Source organism: Oryx dammah, unplaced genomic scaffold (genome assembly GCF_014754425.2).
Source record: "Oryx dammah isolate SB20612 unplaced genomic scaffold, SCBI_Odam_1.1 HiC_scaffold_11209, whole genome shotgun sequence".
In the NCBI taxonomy this organism is placed as follows: domain Eukaryota; kingdom Metazoa; phylum Chordata; class Mammalia; order Artiodactyla; family Bovidae; genus Oryx; species Oryx dammah.
In genome coordinates this window covers 204,567-223,960 of record NW_024080602.1, presented here as the reverse complement: position 1 = coordinate 223,960, position 19,394 = coordinate 204,567, and the positions used below count along the sequence as shown (strand labels likewise).

Below are 19,394 nucleotides of genomic sequence, written 5' to 3'. Positions count from 1 at the left end.
GCTCCCTAGTCTTTGTTACTGGGGCCACTCCAGCAGGCCTCAGAGACCGAATCTAAACCTGTTCTCCAGGATGTCTCCTGACAGTAAGCAAGAGGAGCTTACGGCTCTCTTGTCTGAGGATCCATTACAAATGAACTATGCTGTGCACACGGTCTCAACGGGCACCTTGGCAGAGTGGTTACTGTCATGAGTTCTAGAGTTAAATCCTGACTTCCCCACATGCCCTGTGACCTTGGGCAGCTCCTTTAACTTTTCTTTGCCTTCGCTTCCTCATCTATAAAATGGACATGAGTGGTTGTGCAGATTAAATAAGTAAATATACATAAATCGTACGGTGGAATAGCTGACATTTGGTGAGTGTCGATAAAAGTTAGCTATTTCTTTTTATAATTTTATTCTTTGTTTAATTTTGGCTGTGCTTGGTCTTCGTTGCTGTGTGGGTTTTTCTCTAGTCATGGAGATCTTCCTGGATCAAGGATCAAACCCTTGTCTCCTGTATTGGCCGGCAGATTCTTTACCACTGAGCCACCAGGGAAGCCCCCGAATTTAGCTATTGTTAACACCGTCATCATTATTATCACCCCAGACATCTATGTTCCTCTCCTGTACCGTAATTCTGTCTCAATAACCCACTTCCATATCTGGACTCTGTGAGGCTTGCATTTTTCTGACCAGGTCTCTCCCCTCCTCTGGAAGTGGTGGCCTGACTCTCACTGGCAACTCACCTGGCCTCCTGTGGGTCATCTTTCAGGGCACCTTGTTAACCTCCTGCTGCACCTTCCCATGCCAGGTGATCACTGGGTACCATGGTCAGTCTCTGGGCTCATCTGCTTCCTGGTAACCATAGGTGGATTTGCTGTTTTAGCACCTGACCCCTCATGGGTCAGATGTCCACAAGCACCCTGGCCTCAGGAGGTAACTGGGGCCACACTCAAATCTAAAGAACTTGTTGATCTGAGACAAGATATCCTGAATAACCTATCACAGGTGGCTGGTAGACTTGGCAGATGCATATGGACATAATAAAAGCACCAAGCATTAGCATTAAAAACTCTGCAAAAATGTTAACAGTATTGAGCTGTTCCAGCTTTGCATGGCTATGTGTTTAGAAGAGCTCAATAGTGATACATTTGTATTATATAAATGTTAAATATTGCAGAAAAACTAGATAATACAAATAAACCAAGTTAATTATAAAAAGAAAACATCTCTAACCCATCTTCCAGAGATAACCATTTTAATCTCTCTCACTGTCTCCACACACACAGACCCCGCCAACACACACACACATAATTACTTTTTTCAATTAGTAGATTGTGGACTGCTTTCCATGTCATGAAATATACATTTAGATTATCAAGCATCAAATAATTCAAAATGATTCTGAAGCTGTGTTGTTTCGTGGTCCAGCTTTTTGGCACTATTTTGCTGCCGAATGATAACGGTGTTGGTGATGTTAAGAATAGCTAAACTTTTGGGCTTCCCTGGGAGCTCAGTGGTAAAGAATCTGCCTGCCAGTGCAGTAGACAAGGGTTTGATCCCTGATCCAGGAAGATCTCCACAACTAGAGAGAAGCCTGCACAGCAACAGAGACCTAGCACAGCCAAAAATAAAAAAAGAATAAAATTATTAAGAGGTTAAACAGACTGGCTGAGTTTTTATGGTGTGCAGCTTCTGATGCTGGTAACTGCCACCAGGTTAATTAGGGTGGCTCCTGGCTGGAGCCTCCTTCAGAGCAGCTTGGCTCTATGTAGGAGTGGTTATTTGAGGAACAGGACTTTTGGCCCATTTTTTCTAGTCTCTTTCCATTATGAAAACGTGCCACCCAGCAGTGGATCTCAAGTTTCTAGTGATGGCCAGGGTGGGTGTTCAGCATTCTGGGCTCCATCTCTATGTCACTGTGAGATGTCTGGCAGGGTAACCCGTCTCTCCATGCCTCTGTTTCCTCCTCTTTAAATTAAAGGAGTTGTACTTGCTTTTCTTCCGCTCTCACACTCTGATTGCATGTTAAATCATTTGGAGTGTGATTGAGGCCTGGGAGTGGCTCTTATTTGTGGCTGCATAATCTGGTGCCAGGCTGGCTGCCCCAGGATCAGCAGAGGGGGTGCATTCCAAGTGTATATTCCTGGCCCTCTTCCTTATCCTCCACTGGATAAGGAAGCCCAAGAATCTGTATTTTTAACAATCCCCTTAGCTAGTCTTTCTCACTGAAAGGATGGTGCCTGCTCCTAAGCTGCCCAGCTGATCTCATCCTAGTTGAACTCATTCTGGCCAAAGGGTTGTAAAAAGCATCTTAACCCCAAATCCTTCATGAAGGCAGCTGGTTTTGCTGGAAGCCTACATGGTTCCGGCTTTAGGACCGCCAGCAGCGTGGCTTCCGTGGCCCCTGGAGACAGCTTTCCCCAGCCTGTTAGCTTCTCACCCATTGTCAGAGCTCAGCACACGCTGCCCAACCACCTGGCCCCCTTCCTCCGGCCCAGTTTCCATTATGTTCTACTTCACATGGTTTCTTGTTCTATATGGCTTGGCTCAGGCTGCAGTAGGGTTATGACCACCCTGTGTGTTTGTCCCAGCAGCCTTCCCCACTGCCCTTCTTCAAGCAGGGGATGTTTTTCCTTCCGCCTGGTTTCATTCCCCCACTCTGTTCCCTCATCTTCCAGGAGACTTGATGTTTCTGATATATATAGTAGATTTCCTTCTAATCCTGTAGGACTTGATCTATTGTATTAGCACTTTACTTCAGAGACTTCTATACAGGGCTTTAAATATTTGAGTGGCCGCATTCCTTTCCTGTCTGATTATTAAAATACAGACACACAGGCACACACCCTTCACCTTAGAATGTGCTGGATTTAAAAAGCTAGAACCTACCTTATCCACAATTTGAATAGGAGATTCTGATCTTATTTCACATTTATGTCCCATTTTACTCATATTCACCATTTATAAATAAGAAAGAAATAAGCCAGAAGCAGCTGGATATTAAACCTGAGTAGACTAGTATATCAGAATCACCTGGATAAATTAACAAACTACAGATTGCTGGACCTCGTGCCAGACTTACTGAATCCTTGAGGGAGGGATCTACAAGTCTGCACTTCCCAGGAGCTCTCTGAATGTCTCTTCTGTAGGCTGAGGGCTTGGATCTCCTGCAGTAGATAGTGAAGAGAATTTAGACAAAACAAGATGCACCATCCTGCATTAGACAATAGAGAGAATTTAGGCCAGAATTTAGACTGGCAGACAGCCTGGTGGGCCCTAGTCTTCTTGGAGTTCAATTCAGCCTCTGCCCTCACTGGCTGTGTGACTGCTTCATGCCTCAGTTTGCTCACTAGTAGAAACAAATCTGTAAAAATATTAATAACATTGTCATCATAAGGATTAAATCAGTTAATATGTGCATACATGCTAAGTCGCCCCAGTCTTATCCAACTCTTTGTGACCTCATAGACTTAGCCCACCAGGCTCCTCTGTCTGTGGGATTCTCCAGGCAAGAATACTGAAGTGGATTGCCATGCCCTCTTCCAGGGGATCTTCCCCACCCAGGGATTGAACCCGTATGTCTTACATCTCCTGCATTGGCAGGCAGGTTCTTTACCACTAGCGCCACCTGGGAAGCCCTAGTTAGTATGCTTAAAATAGTGCTGCACATTGGTAAGAGCAGTGTCTGTGTCCACTGTGAATGTTACCCCATGCACAAGAATGGCATGAGCAAAGTCAAACAGATGCAAATGGGTGGCCTCTCTGAGGGAGGCGAGCAGACGTCTTTGTTAAGAGCAGGTTTAAGTCAGTAGTTTTCAAATTATGGTATGCAAAAACTTCACATGGGAAGCATGTTAAAAATGTAGTGCCCTTCCAAAGACTTGATTTAGTAAACTTGGAATGAAGCATTTAAAATTTTTGATGTAGATGATCAGCACATTTTTAGAAATCCAGGTTTCAGTGGGGAAGTACAAGCGTTTAACATTGGTAAGGCCTCATGGGATTTGGCTTGGGCCGTGAAAAGATATGGATGCTAATTGCATATTTAATATCTGCCTTATTAGGTGTGTCCAGAAAGCAGTAGAAGTATCTGGGAGGTACAGTGTGCATCCTACAACAACAAGCCGTTCATGGGCCGGTTTTATGAATGGGAACCATTTGCAGAAGGTAAGAGTAGCCCCAGCCCTGTCCACAGGAATCAGTTTTGTCTGTTCTCCAACCCTGTTGCCTTTTTGTTGTTGCTGGAGGAACTGGTGTGATGCTGGCTAGAGTGGCAGTGTGAGGAGGAGCTGGTACGGGTCTTTACTGAAGGTAGTAATAGCTCTCAGGTGACAGCTGAACCATTAGTCAGATGGGAGAGGCTTTGATCGAAACAAGCAGCATCTGAGGATGACAAGATGAGTGAGACAGAGCAAGGGTCAAGAAATGAGTAGAAGCAAGAGATTCAAGCTAAACTTGTGAGGAGTGAGCAAGGCTAGAGTTTCCCTTTTCCTTGGTTCCTGCTGCAAGGGCTGGTATAATGGCTTAAGAGAGCCTAGAGGTGTAAGGCTGACAGTTGTTTGGCTTTAGTGCTGGGGGAGCCTCAAATACAGTTTCCCAAGAGGAAGTGTGGTAGGCAACCACTGCAGAGCTCGTCAGTACTGTTCCAGATCTTGGAGTCACTTTCCTTTGTTGTTTGCTTTGTTTTGATGAGAACCATTTGTAAAGTCTTTGTTGAGTTTTTACCATGTTGCTTCTGTTTTACGTTTTGGTTTTGGGGCCATAGTGAGTTGTGCTGATTCCATTATAGAATCTGTATCTACATGTGAGAAGTCGTGCCTAGGTGTAAGACCATGGGAAGAGGGAGGTGAGGTGGATGTCTGCTCTGAAATGGGATGCAGAATTATTCTTGTCTGCACATTTGTCTCAGAGAAGTGTCTGTAGCTTGGGTTGGATTCTTAAAGTGGTCTCATGACCACTGCCCATTAGAATCACTAAGGAGCCTTCTAGAAATACTGAGGCCTGGGTGCCACTCCCAGAGATTGTGATTTAATTGATTTGGGGTGCAGCCTGGGGATGGGGATTTTTTTTTTTTTAAGATCACAAGTCATTCTGTTGGGCAGCTGGGGTTGAGAAACTCTAATCCAAGATGGAGGCAAGATCTCAGAAGAGGTGGTGACTCTGGCTTAAATTAAGGCACAGAATCATGAGTGTTTTGTCAACTGTGAAACATATTCCTATGTCAGGGCAACAGTACTTGGCAGTGAGCACTTAGAGAAGTAACCCTTTCTTTTGTCTGAGCTGCACCCTGGCTTTATTGTTGGCTGTGGGTAGTAATAGCTGCTTTACCGTAGTTCACTGGGAGGCAAGGTGAATTCCTCCAGCCATGAGCTGTCTGTCTGCATTGTTTACCCTGAAGCTAGAGCCACGTCACCCAACCCTCTCTGCTTAGTTCCACGTGGTCCTCTGCCAGCCACCTGATCCTGTCAAGCCTGGTAGACTCAAGTCTAGTATCAAAAGCTCTTTGCATCCCACAAAGAAAACTCATGCTAATATTTTCACCTATCATCAGTATTGCCTGTGGATGTCAGCTGTTGTCTATCTATGATTCTACTTTTTCTGTCCTTTTGTTTGCCCTGACTCAGACTGGACTTTAATTGTGAGTCCTCAGGTAGGAGGAGGAGTAATTAACATCTGATTCAACTTTTTATTTTGGAAAGTTTCAAACATATGTAAAGATAGATAGAATGGTATAATCATATGATAATAACCTCCTATATACCCATCACTTAGTTTCAACTCATGGCAAGTCTTTTCATGTATAGTCCACCTGTTCATCCCCATCCAAATATGGCAAATTATTTGGATTTACATTATATAGCATTATTCACTGGTGCATATATTGATTAGAACTCTTGGCTGTAAGTGACCGAAACCAAGCCTACCTATATTTAAGCAAGAAAGATACTTTGTTGGTCCTGTTACTGGGAAGTCCAAGAATGGGGCTGGGATTTAGATGTGGCTGCATTCGAGGGATTCAATAACGTTGCTGCTGCTGCTGCTAAGTTGCTTCAGTTGTGTCCGACTCTGTGTGACCTCATAGACAGCAGCCCACCAGGCTCCCCCATCCCTGGGATTCTTCAGGCAAGAACACTGGAGTGGATTGCCATTTCCTTCTCCAAGGCATGAAAGTGAAAAGTGAAAGTGAAGTTGCTCAGTCATGTCCGACTCTTCGAGACCCCGTGGACTGCAGCCTACCAGGCTCCTCCACCCATGGGATTTTCCAGGCAAGAGTACTGGAGTGGGTTGCCATTGCCTTCTCCCCCAATAACGTTAGGAGCCTGCTTTTCTCTCTTTCTCCATCTCTTGGTCTGTTTACTTACTTCTCAGGTGGATGGACAGGCTTACATGGCTTTGAACTTGCAATCATAGAGAGAAATACTCTCTCTTACCCAGTGTTATGGGTTGAATTATGTCCCCTGATTTTTCTATCCCTGGTGCCTATGAATTTGCTTATCTGGAAATAAGCAAAGGTCTTTGCATGTAATTAAGGTTCAGGTTAAGAAGAGGTCATACTGGATGAGGGTGGGCCCTTAATCCAATGCGACTGGTGTCCTTATATAAAGAGAAGAGACACAGAGGCACACATATAGAGGACATGCAGGCACAGAGGAAAGATGGCATGTGACACCACGGCAGAGCTCAGAGTGATGCAGCTACAAGTCGGGGAACACTAAGGGTTTCTGGAAAATGCCAGAAACCAGGAGGCGTAACAGAAAGATTCTTCCCCAGAGATTGCAAAGGGAGCAGGGCCCTGCCAACACCTTGAGTTTGAATTCCCAGCCTCCAGAACTGTCAGAGAATAAATTCTGTTGTTTTAACCCACCCAGTTTGTGGTCATTTGTTATGGCAGCCTAGGAAACTAATATGCCTAAATGAGGGCTTCGGTCTCAGAAAAACCACTGTGATCTTTTTTGGGTCATATTCCCATCCCTGGACATGACATGGCGTAGGTTGGGGGCAGTGGTCCTTGGCTTAACTCAGATCACGAGACTAGCCCTCTGGTGGGAAACCCACATCCCAGGAAGCAGAGGTGGGAAAGAGGGAATTGGGACAGATGGAAAAACAGAATCTTCTACAGTAATTGTTATCTACTTCTTCAGCATAAGCCACTGACATTTTGAAGGAGCCAGTGAGAATGCTATTTTACAAAGCATTTTTACAAATGTTTTACAAAGAAAAGAAAAATGCAGAACAGCAGCAGATTAAATAAATCAACTATCTTCTGCACTGTTTGTTACTTTGTCTAGAAAATTCAGCATTCTTTAAAAATATTTACTGACATTAATATGTCTCACATGCCTAGGAGGAGAGGATCCCAGAGTCACTGAAACTGCATTTACTTTGGCTTTCTTTAAACAATTCTTCTCGCTGCTAAGATTGTTTTCTTGATTTTGTCCTCTTTCCTCTTAAATGACTCCCAGGCTGACCAGTGGGAGGAAGATGCTGTTAATGTTTCTGCGGGGTGTTCATATTTTACGGCTGGATTTTGCATTCGGCTCTGGGTTTTGTTTGGATGTCTGTTGCTATTCGCATGTGCCTACTTAGGGGAACAGCTGCACTCATTCAGCCCAATGCCACATAGAATAGTAAAAGCAGAGTACACTCTCTGATAAACACATTAATTTCACCACATGCTTCTTCTTAGACCCTTAACTGCATTTCCTGGATATAGTGATCTGTCCTAAGATAATGCCTCCAGGAATTTTTCTCATAGACTTAATATTGTAAAGATGATAGAAGTAGAATTCCAGGGTCTACACGTGCCTGTTTACTCAGTATAGTCATAGTTCATGTGTCTCCCTCGTCCCCCTTCACTCCAAACCACTTTGGACTGTAAATTGCATGGTCAGTGTAGCTAGAAGAGGACACTTGAATAGGTAGAGTCTTGTTTGGGTGCATTGGAGAAAATTGTACCTGTTTTCATAACTAGAATCTAGAGTTTTGCCGGGTCACTGTGGGCTCTACAGCAGTGAGTATCAGTCTTAATCCATAGCTTTGTATTGGTATTTTAATGCACCATATGTCCCCAAGAGCTGAACTAAACAGAGCACAAATCTAAAAGCCAGAAGTGAGACTGAGTCAGAAACTGGAGGTTGCCAATGGTCGTATGACCGGGGCCAGTGGATCTGTCAGGACTGAGTAGCTTGAGCTGCATGAACAAAGAGCCCCTGAGTCCTGATGACTTAACAGAACAAGTGTGTCTCTTGCTCAGCCCACCTGTGTGATACAGTATGTATTCTGCTCATTCAGGGGTCCAGGCTGATAGAAGCAGCATCTCAACTTCTGCTTCCACTGCCAGGAAAGGGAACAAATGAATCACCCATGGGTCCTTCACGCTTCTCCCAGAAGTGATCAGTGTTGTTTCTGCTCACATCTCTTTAGCCGAAGCAAGCGACACATCGTGTTTAACTTCAAGGGCAGCAGGGAGGTACCATCCTGCTGTGTGCTCAAAGCAGACGTGGAATATCCACGACCACCCTAATGACTAGTACAAGCAGGAAGCTTCGAGAGAATTCCGTGAGCTGTGTCTTCCTTCTGTAAGTTCAGGTGACTTTTATTAGGCTGCTTGCAAGAAGAGTAGATTTGGCTCTAGGGAATGTTATAGGTGACAGAGTCTCTAACAGTTACAGGGCCCTGAGCCATTTAGACTATTCCTTCTCCTTGATTAAAGCTCCGAGGGGCAGGGATGGAATGAATGTTGGTGCCAAGGGGTGCTGCTGACTCCCCCGCAAGTCTAGCCCTGGCACAGACCACGTTGGTACGGGGGTCAAGGACTGTCATAACCATGGACAGTATTATCAAAACTGTATGATGTGAGGAAGGAAGGCTTAGGGCCAAGTGCTGGTGGACCTGGGGTTCGGATGTTTATATTTTACTGAAGCAACTTTATTCATTCCTGGAATTCTCGCTCCCTCAGCCCACCCCTCCTGCACAAGACAGTTCATAGTCATCATGGACTTTTCAGAGTGGACAGGGAAGGCCTAAGGGAAAGGAGAGGAGTTTTCCAGTTTTCTACCCTCCACAGATCCATTCTGAAGCTCTTTTATCCAGGCGTAGGAATACCTGGCAAGACAAGGTCATGTTTGCTCCGCATTTTAGTGTATCATTGAGGACAAGGGGCTTCCCTTGTAGCTCAGTTGGTAAAGGATCTGCCTGCAGTGCAGGAGACCCAGGTTTGACTCCTGGCTTGGGAAGATCCCCTGGAGAAGGAAATAGCAACCCACTCTAGTATTCTTGTCTGGAGGATCCCATGGACAGAGGAGCATGGAGGGCTACAGTCCATGGGGTCGCAAGAGTTGGACATGACTTAGCAACTAAACCTCCACTGAGGACAAAGCAAAATCCTGAGAGCAACCTCTTTGTGAAAACAAAACAGTGATTTTGGTTTCATACATTAGTTGAGTATGAATGAATGGTAGTGAGCTCCCCAGAAAGAAGTTGGGGGTATTTAAGGAATATATCTGAGGGTTGTAGGGCTATATTTGAAGTCATTGTCTTTAGTGTGATAATTAAAGGCACTGTGATGAAGACGTTCAAGAGAGTACAGAATCACGAGGACAAGGGATTCAGGAAGGAGGTTTGACATATATCCACATTAAAGAAGCAGGGGAAAGAGATCCAACGATGAAAGGAGCCTGAGAAGAGGTGGCACCAAAGTATTATAGTGCCTTATATCATCTCTAATAGTAATAAAGTCTATTATGGTTTATAAAGTTCTATTACATACACCACAATGAGGGACAAATGAGATAATAGGAATTGCAAGCACTTACTGTGTACCAGGCTAACTCATTTAATCTTTACAACAACCCTGTGAGGTGAGTCCTATTATCAGCCTCACTTTACACAAGAAACAAAGTATATAATCGTTAAATAATTACCCAAGGTCACCCAGATAGTAAGTGATAGAGCCAGGTTCAAACCTCAGAATCTGGCTACAGAATCTCTACTCTCAATGTATATGAAAGCCAGGAGAAAGATACGTAGACTGGTGAGCATTTTAGACCAGCCTTTCGGTGCCTGTTTTCCTTGTAAAAACTATCTGAGTAATTAAAGTTTAACTTTTCTTTAAAAAAAGATAAAAGAAGGAGTGGTGGGGGAGAAGCCGTGAACACAGCTTAACACAGCAAGAAGTCAAGGGGAGGATGGGGCCTGAGAAAGCCGGGTGGAATGAGCAGGGAGGGGAGGGATCTCTAAGAGGCAGGGGACATGGGTATGCCTATGGCTGATTCACGTTGATGTGTGCTAGAAACTTTCACAATATTGTAAAGTAATTATCCTCCAGTTAAAAATAAAATAAAATTTTTAAAAAGAGGGTAGCCAGTGAATAGGGCTAGCTCTTCCTTTTAAAAATTGCCATGAAGAAGGTATATTGAGAGTGTTTGCTAGCTTAATTTAAGGCAAAGACAAAGGCTTGTTTAGAATGGTAGAGAAATGAGAATTCTGGGGATTGAGAGACTGAAACTTAAAAAGGAGGAATAAGGGGTTAATAGAATGGTACCTATAAACCTAGTCTATCCTAGAAAAAAAGGTGGAAAATAGGCACCATTTTCCCTCAAGGAAAAATTATATTACTGTTTCTCTGCATGCTGTTAATACAAAACTTCTTCACCATTAAATGAAAATTCGTTTATTCAAGAGCAATGAAAGCAATCATAGTTCCATAAAAAATATTTATTTAAGAATGTTCACAGCAACTTTTTTCATGATAGCTTCAAACTGGAAACAACCCAACTATTTCATCGACTGGAGACTGAGTAAACACACTGTGATACATTTATACAGTGGAGTATTACTCAGCAATAATAAAGAACACTCTACTGATACATACAATGATCCAGGCAAGTATCAGAAACACTATGTTGACCAGAGTAAGCCAGATACAAGCCTATGCACTGCCTGATTCTGTATGTATTTTGTTCTAGAACAGGGAAGACTGATGGAAGTCAGAACAGTGTTTGCCTATGGGTGTGGGGAAGGAATAGCTGAAAAGGCCCGCAATAGAACTTTGTGGAATGATGGCCATGTTCCAGATCACAGTTGGCACGACTGGTTTATGTAGTTGTTGAAACCCATCGACTGTACATTTGTGATCTATGCATTCTATTGTGTATAAACAATACTTTAAAAAGCCATTAGATTCTCTTTCCCATTCTGTCTTCATTCCTAAAAGTAAAATTTAGAGCTAATATAAATTTCACCATTATAGAACTATTCTAAGCAGATCCAACCAGTCCATTCTGAAGGAGATCAGTCCTGGGTGTTCTTTGAAAGGAATGAGGCTAAAGCTGAAACTCCAGTACTTTGGCCACCTCATGTGAAGAGCTGACTCATTGGAAAAGCCTCTGATGCTGGGAGGGATTGGGGGCAGGAGGAGAAGGGGACGACAGAGGATGAGATGGCTGGATGGCATCATTGACTCGGTGGACGTGAGTCTGAGTGAACTCCGGGAGTTGGTGATGGACAGGGAGGCCTGGAGTGCTGCGATTCATGGGGTCGCAAAGAGTCGGACATGATTGAGCGACTGAACTGAACTGAACAGAAGTCTTGCTAGTTTGCCTCTCTTTCTCTTACTCTATTTTATTTTAAATACTCTTTATTATTGACCATAGAGGCACAAGAGGATTTTAGGAAGAATGTACTCATATGCAGGATATCAGTTTTGGAATCATTTAGGATCATAGGGCTTAGTTGAGCCTAGAAATCCTCAACTAGGTCCTGGATCTGAAGAAGCAAGTTGCACATCTGTGTAAGTTAGCATTCTTCTTTTTTTCATAAGCAGCAGACACCAATTTTGGCTAGGTCAAACACAAAAGGATTTTGTTGGAAGGATATCCAGTAGCTCTAAGAATCAACAGGAAGTGTGTGGGAGCAGGCTGGGTGAAGGACAGATACAAAGTGGGTGCTGGGGATCCAGGTGGACAGAACTGATGGTCTTACTCGCCTGCTGCTGGTGTTGCTGCAGTGGATACATTTGGACAGGTTTCTTCATCCAAGACTCAGAGCCCTGGAAATAAGAGCCCTATGGCTTGGCACAGGCCACATGCCCACTGCTTGGCTGGGGATAGAAGGGTCGGGGGAGTCCTGATTGACAGTCCCACCAAGACTACATGCAGAGGAGGAGAATAGATTCCCAGAAAGGAAATCCAGGTGCTGAACCAAAAGAAGGAAGAATGGGCCTGGGATGGCCCAAAACAACCGATATCCATTACGGAAACTCATGACAAGCCAGGATCCCCACCTGGTTTGTCAACTGTATTTCATGAGATTTTTTGACACCTTTGAGGGACTATTGAAATTAGACTATAAAGTGTGATTGTCACTCTTTCCTTCTCATGTTGACATTTCTGAAGATTTCTTCAGATAGGCCTCCTTATATAGGTATGGTATGTGACTGTGTGGGTTCTTTCTGATTCCACACATTGTCAGACATAATTTGGATTGACCAGTGTGCATTTGCAAAGGGACATGGGAGAGAGGCTGGGGTTCTGTGGTACCTTTATCCTGTGGCATGCTGTGTTGAGGATGACCTCAGGAGGAAGTGAAGGGGGCTAGTAATGGTTGTTCTTTTCCTGCTGATTTCTGTAATCCTGAACAGACTCTTTGGTGGGATTATATGTGTAAAGTACATCTAGGTCTGTGTACCTTAGGAAGTGGGCCTTAGAGAAGCATCACTATGAACAAAGCTACTGGAGGTGATAGAATTTCAGTTGAGCTCTTTCAAATCTAAAAGATGATTCTGTGAAAATGCTGCACTCAATATGCTAGAAAATTTGGAAAACTCAGCAGTGGTCCCAGGACCAGAAAAGGTCAGTTTTCATGCCAATCCCAAAGAAAGGCAATGCCAAAGAATGCTCAAACTACCACATAATCGCACTCATCTCACATGCTAGCAAAGTAATGCTCAAAATTCTCCAAACCAGGCTTCAACAGTACATGAACTCTGAACTTCCAGATGTTCAAGCTGGATTTAGAAAAGGCAGAAGAACCAGAGATCAAATTGCTAACATTCGCTGGATCATTGAAAAAGCAAGAGAGTTCCAGAAAAACATCTATTTCCGCTTTATTGACTACACCAAAGCCTTTGACTGTATGGATCACAACAAACTGTGGAAAATTCTTAACGAGCTGGGAATACCAGACCACTTTATCTGCCTCCTGAGAAATCTATATGCAGGTCAAGAAGCAACAGTTAGAACTGATCATGGAACAACAGACTGATTCCAAATCAAGAAAGGAGTATGTCAAGGCTGTATATTGTCACCCTGCTTATTTAACTTATATGAAGAATACATCATGCAGAATGCCAGGCTGGATGAAGCACAAGCTCGAATCAAGATTGCCAGGAGAAATATCAATAACCTCAGATACTCAGATGACACCACCCTTAGGGCAGAAAGCGAAGAACTAAAGAGCCTCTTGATGAAAGTGAAAGAGGAGAGTGAAAAAGTTGACTTAAAAGTCAACGTTCAGAAAACAAAGATCATGACATCCAGTCCCATGCTACTTCATGGCAAATAGATGGGGAAATAATGGAAACAGTGACAGACTTTATTTTCTTAGGCTCTAAAATCACTGCAGATGGTGACTGCAGCCATGAAATTAAAAGACGCTTGCTCCTTGGAAGAAAAGCTATGAACAACCTAGACAGTGTGTTAAAAAGGCAGAGATATCACCTTGCCAAGAAAGGTCCACATAGTCAAAGCTATGGTTTTTCCACTGGTCATGTATGGATGTGAGAGTTGGACGATAAAAAAGCTGCTGCTGCTGCTACTAAGTCATGTCCGACTCTGTGCAATCCCATAGATGGCAGCCCACCAGGCTCCACCATCCCTGGGATTCTCCAAGCAAGAAGACTGGAGTGGGTTGCCATTTTCTTCTCCAATGCATGAAAGTGAAAAGTGAAAGTCAAGTCTCTCAGTCGTGTCCAACTCTTTGCGACCGAATGGACTGCAGCCTACCAGGCTCCTCCATCCATGGGATTTTCCAGGCAAGAGTGCTGGAGTGGGTTGCCATTGCCTTCTCCAAAAGAAAGCTGAGTGCAGAAGAATTGATGGTTTTGAACTGTGGTATTGGAGAAGACTCTTGAGAATCTCTTGGACTGAAAGGAGATCCAACCAGTCAATCCTAAAGGAAATCAGTCCTGAACATTCATTGGAAGGACTGATGCTGAAGCTGAAGCTCCAATACTTGGGCCACCTGATGCGAACTGACTCAGTGGAAAAGACTCTGATGCTAGGAAAGGTAGAAGGCGGGCGGAGAAGGGGACTACAGAGGTTGAGATGGCTGGATGGCATCACTAACTCGATGGATGTGAGTTTGAGTAAGCTCTGGGAGTTGGTAATGGACAGGGAAGCCTGCTGTGCTGCGTCCAGGGGGTCGCAAAGAGTCAGACGTGACTGAACCGAGTGACTGACACCTAGATCACATGTTCCTCTCTGTATCTAAAAAGAAAGAAGGATGTAGAGTGGGGCACATGGAATCAGGTATCTGTGAGTGTTTTCCTGGGAAACTGAGGATTTGGAAAAGAAAAGATCATTTGAGGGAGAACATTGGAAGGTGTAAAGGATTCATGTAAAAGCAGTTTCTTTCCTGGCACTTACACTAGTGTCATTCTAGGTAATTAGTAAAGAAAAGCCTCAGGGTATATTTCAACATCTAAAAAGAAGATTAGTCTAAATGTAAATAATTTTGAGGATTTAAAGGCTAGGGTAAAGTTTAAACCCATTGCAAAATATTCAATAATGAGACCCAGTCCTGTCATTTCTCTCTCCTGGGAAGCTCAGCTTTCTTCAAAGACTGCCTCCGTCCTCGTGGTGTGTCTGGTCAAGATGAGCAAGGTCAGATGTCATTATTCTACAGACTCAAGAACTGAGCCTCCAGGTTGGATGATCTGCCCTGGGTCGCAGGATAAAATAGAAGGATCAGATTAAAAGAGATGTTACATAACCACAGCCTGCTGATTTCAGAGCAGCCATTTGCCTCAGGGGCTATGAAAGAATTTTTCCCTTCATGTAACCAAGCCGTGACCGATTTGGTACCTTTAAAAACAAACAAATGTGTTTTTACATCAACTGAGACTTTTCCAGGAAATCCCGGGACTCTGTCTTAATCCTTGTAGCACAGTTCTCTCACCCTTTGAGCAGATGCCCCTGATCATAAATTGATAGAGCTGGGTCCCAAAGGAGTGGTCAGGACCTTTGGTTGCACCATGCCCGGATGTTGAGACATTAGTATGGGGCCACCATCAAGAGGTTTTTAGAATTAGAGGCCTTAGAGCTGGAAAATAATCCATGAAAATGCAAATTCTGTTTAAGTTGTAAACCCAGCCCATTCTTTTGCATATTGATGAAAGAAATTCTCCTTCATCTGCATAGTCCCTCCCCCGAAGCTGTTTAACAGCAACCGTACCTGTCGGTATCTGTTTTCTTAGAAATTGCAGTGAGAACATTCCATGAGTCAGTGGAACTTGTTAACAAAGGATTAAAGGAAAAATTTGTTGTATATCTGGGGTTGGGTAGGAGGAAGGGAGAGAGCAAGCTCCAGCATTCCTGTGTTTACCCAGGCGGTTGGCTTCACCTTCCTCTTCACAATGCCTACACTTTGTAATAAGGCCATTCTTTTAATGCCACTATAATTCATCCCAGGATGATTGTTACCTGGCTACCCTTTGGAACCACATGGAATGAAACCTCCAGGTTCCCTCTTAAGATATTTGAAAGCAGCCATCTTGTCATTCTACATTTTGTTTCACCAATCTGCTAAATATTTATTTCCTTCAATTGACTCCATATGTATTGGAGCACGCCACTCATTTACCATCCTATCTACTCCCTTTAGAATCGATATATGAGTCATAACAAGCAGCTCTGGTCGAGTGTGTCCCTGGTGTGCAAGGCTCAGGAGCACGGAGTGTCACTGGCATGGATTAGTGATGTCCTGCATAACTATGGGAAGGGAAATGGTAGCCTATATCCTCCCCCTTTTCTTATAGTTGATTTACTGTATTGTGTTAGTTTCCCGTGTTGCTGCTGCTGCTAAGTCACGTCTGTCGTGTCTGACTCTGTGAGACCCCAGAGATGGCAGCCCACCAGGCTCCCCTGTCCCTGGGATTCTCCAGGCAAGAACACTGGAGTGGGTTGCCATTTCCTTCAGTGCATGAAAGTGAAAAGTGAAAGTGAAGTCATGTCTGACTCTTGGCGACTCCATGGACTGCAGCCTACCAGGCTCCTCCGTCCATGGGATTTCCCAGGCAAGAGTACTGGAGTGGGGTGCCATTGCCTTCTCCAGTTTCTTGTGTACAGCAAGGTGATTCAGTTATACATATACATATATTCATTCATTCTTTTTTAGATTCTTTTCTCTCATAGGTTCTCACAGAATATTGAGTAGAGTTCCTTGTGCTATACAGTAGGTTCTTGTTGGTTATCTGTCTTATATATAGTAGTGTGAAGGCTATGGCACCCCACTCCAGTACTCTTCCCTGAAAAATCCCATGGATGGAGGAGCCGGGTGGGCTGCAGTCCATGGAGTCACTATACGTGCCAATTAACCCAGTAATGAAGGAAATGATGCAAATAAATATAATGAATGCATCATTGTACTAGTTTTGTCTAAAACGTGTTCACGTTTAAAATGTAAGTAAAATACCAAATAATATGTAACTGATTGTAATTTTCCAAAAGAAGACATTTAGGATGGCTGAAATAGTCAGGGACAGGCCTGGATTTCCCAGAGTAATCCTTCAGCTTAAGTCTGCTTTCAGGGGCCCAGTGTATCTAGAGGTAGAGAAACTAAATCAAGGATAGTTTCTAAAAACTGGACTGTCTGCTATCGCTGTATTAAACAGGTTTCATTCTGCATTTGAAGTTGTGTTTCCTGTCTGCATCTGAGGCTGGGTTTACTAATGCAGAATAAAATGAAGCAGTGGCAGTGATGTATATCTGAATTATCCTGGTTCCAAACCCACCTATTTTCAGCCTGAACTATGCAGATAACTTGTCATTGTGTCTTGAGGACACGTGTCATTTTCACACCTCTTTCCTGAAAAACCTAGGAGACACGAACAGCTATTTGAGGTCCTTTGAACCCAAACACTTAGGAACCTAGTATTTATTGGGATATATATATATTTTCCTTAAGGTTACTAATTGTGATATACAGCCTGAAACATAGGCTTTGGTTCACAACCATTTCTGTTCAAATGGGAGAAATTTTTGGATTGTTGCTTTTCTCATCTCTTTCCTGTTCTGCAGTTGTCACTGCTCCACTCCCACCCTTGATGGAAACCGGTGATCACTGAATGGCCCACTGAAGGAGACATACCTTTAATGCTCTTTCTCTGCTGGGGCTAATATGGTGCAGCCGTAGCTCCGCCTAGGGCGAAGCAGAAGTACTATCACTACTCTTATACAAGTCCTTCTGTTCAGCTCACCCTCTCATGGTTAGTGCTTAGTTTTTTATCTGGATTTTTTCATTCTTTTTGGGTTGCAAGATACACACATATACACACTACCACCACCACCCCACCCCCGGGAGGAAACCACTGTTTAATTTGTTGACAAACGTGTGGATATGTTTAAATACTTTAGAAGTAAAACAAGGAAAGTTCAAGTTGAGTTCAGTCTCTCAGTTGTGTCCGACTCCCTGCGACCCCATGGACAGCAGCACGCCAGGCCTCCCTGTCCATCACAAACTCCCAGAGCTTACTCATACTCATGTCCATTGAGTCGGTGATGTCATCCAACCATCTCATCCTCTGTCATCCCCTTCTCCTCCTGCCCTCTTTCCCACCTTCAGGGTCTTTTCTAATGAGTCAGCTCTTTGCATCAGGTGGCCAAAGTATTGGAGCTCCAGCTTCATCGTCAGTCCTTCCAATGAATATTCAGGACTGATTTCCCTTAGAATTGCCTGGTTGGATCTCCTTGCAGTCCAAGGGACTCTCAAGAGTCTTCTCCAATACCACAGTTCAAAAGCATCAATTCTTCGGCGCTCAGCTTTCTTCACAGTCCAACTCTCACATCCATACATGACTACTGGAAAAACCATAGCCTTGACTAGATGGACCTTAGTCGGCAAAGTAATGTCTCTGCTTTTGAATATACTATCTAGGTTGGTCATAACTTTCCTTCCAAGGAGTAAGCGTCTTTTAATTTCATGGCTGCAGTCACCATCTACAGTGATTTTGGAGCCCCAAAAAAGAAAGTCTGACACTGTTTCTACTGTTTCCCCATCTATTTTCCATGGAGTGATGGGACCAGATGCCATGATCTTCGTTTTCTGAATGTTGAGCTTTAAGCCAACTTTTTCACTCTCCTCTTTCACTTTCATCAAGAGGCTTTTTAGTTCCTCTTTATTTTCTGCCATAAGGGTGATGTCATCTGCTTATCTGAGGTTATTGATATTTCTCCTGGCAATCTTGATTCCAGCTTGTGTTTCTTCCAGTCCAGCATTTCTCATGATGTACTCTACATATAGGTTAAATACGCAGGGTGATAATATACGGCCTTGACGTACTCCTTTTCCTATTTGGAACCAGTCTGTTGTTCCATGTCCACTTCTAATGTTGCTTCCTGACCTGCATATAGGTTTGTCAAGAGGCAGGTCAGGTGGTCTGGTATTCCTATCTCTTTCAGAATTTTCCACAGTTTCTTGTGATCCACGCAGTCAAAGGCTTTGGCATAGCCAATAAAGCAGAAATAGTTGTTTTTCTGGAACTCTCTTGCTTTTTCAATGATCCAGCGAATGTTGGCAATTTGATCTCTGGTTCCTCTGCCTTTTCTAAAACCAGCTTGAACATCAGGAAGTTCATGGTTCACATATTGCTGGAGACTGGCTTGGAGAATTTTGAGCATTATTTTACTAGCATCTGAGATGAGTGCAGTTGTGCGGTAGTTTGAGCATTCTTTGGCATTGCCTTTCTTTGGGATTGGAATGAAAACTGACCTTTTCCAGTCCTGTGGCCACTGCTGAGTTTTCCAAATTTCCTGGCATATTGAGTGCAGCACTTTCACAGCATCGTCTTTCAGGATTTAAAATAGCTCCACTGGAATTCCATCAGCTCCACTAGCTTTGTTCGTAGTGATGCTTTCTAAGGCCCACTTAACTTAACATTCCAAGATGTCTGGCTCTAGGTGAGTGATCACACCATCATGATTATCTTGGTCATGACCTTTTTTGTACAGTTCTTCTGTGTATTCTTGCCACCTCTTCTTAATATCTTCTGCTTCTGTTAGGTCCATACCATTTCTGTCCTTTATCAAGCCCATCTTTGCATGAAATGTTCCCTTGGTATCTCTAATTTTCTTGAAAAGATCTCTAGTCTTTCCCATTATATTGTTTTCCTCTATTTCTTTGCACTGATCGCTGAG

At 43.6% G+C, this 19,394-nt stretch overlaps 1 protein-coding gene across 1 annotated transcript in view; it reads left to right on the top strand.

The window, feature by feature from the left end:
* Positions 1-19,394, top strand: part of LOC120860912 (thrombospondin type-1 domain-containing protein 4-like) — a 198,219-nt gene that overhangs the window by 48,174 nt on the left and 130,651 nt on the right. Inside the window, exon 3 of the mRNA XM_040236634.1 lies at positions 4,047-4,149. Within this exon, the coding sequence (XP_040092568.1) occupies positions 4,047-4,149 (103 nt within the window). The remainder of the gene's footprint in view (positions 1-4,046; positions 4,150-19,394) is intronic.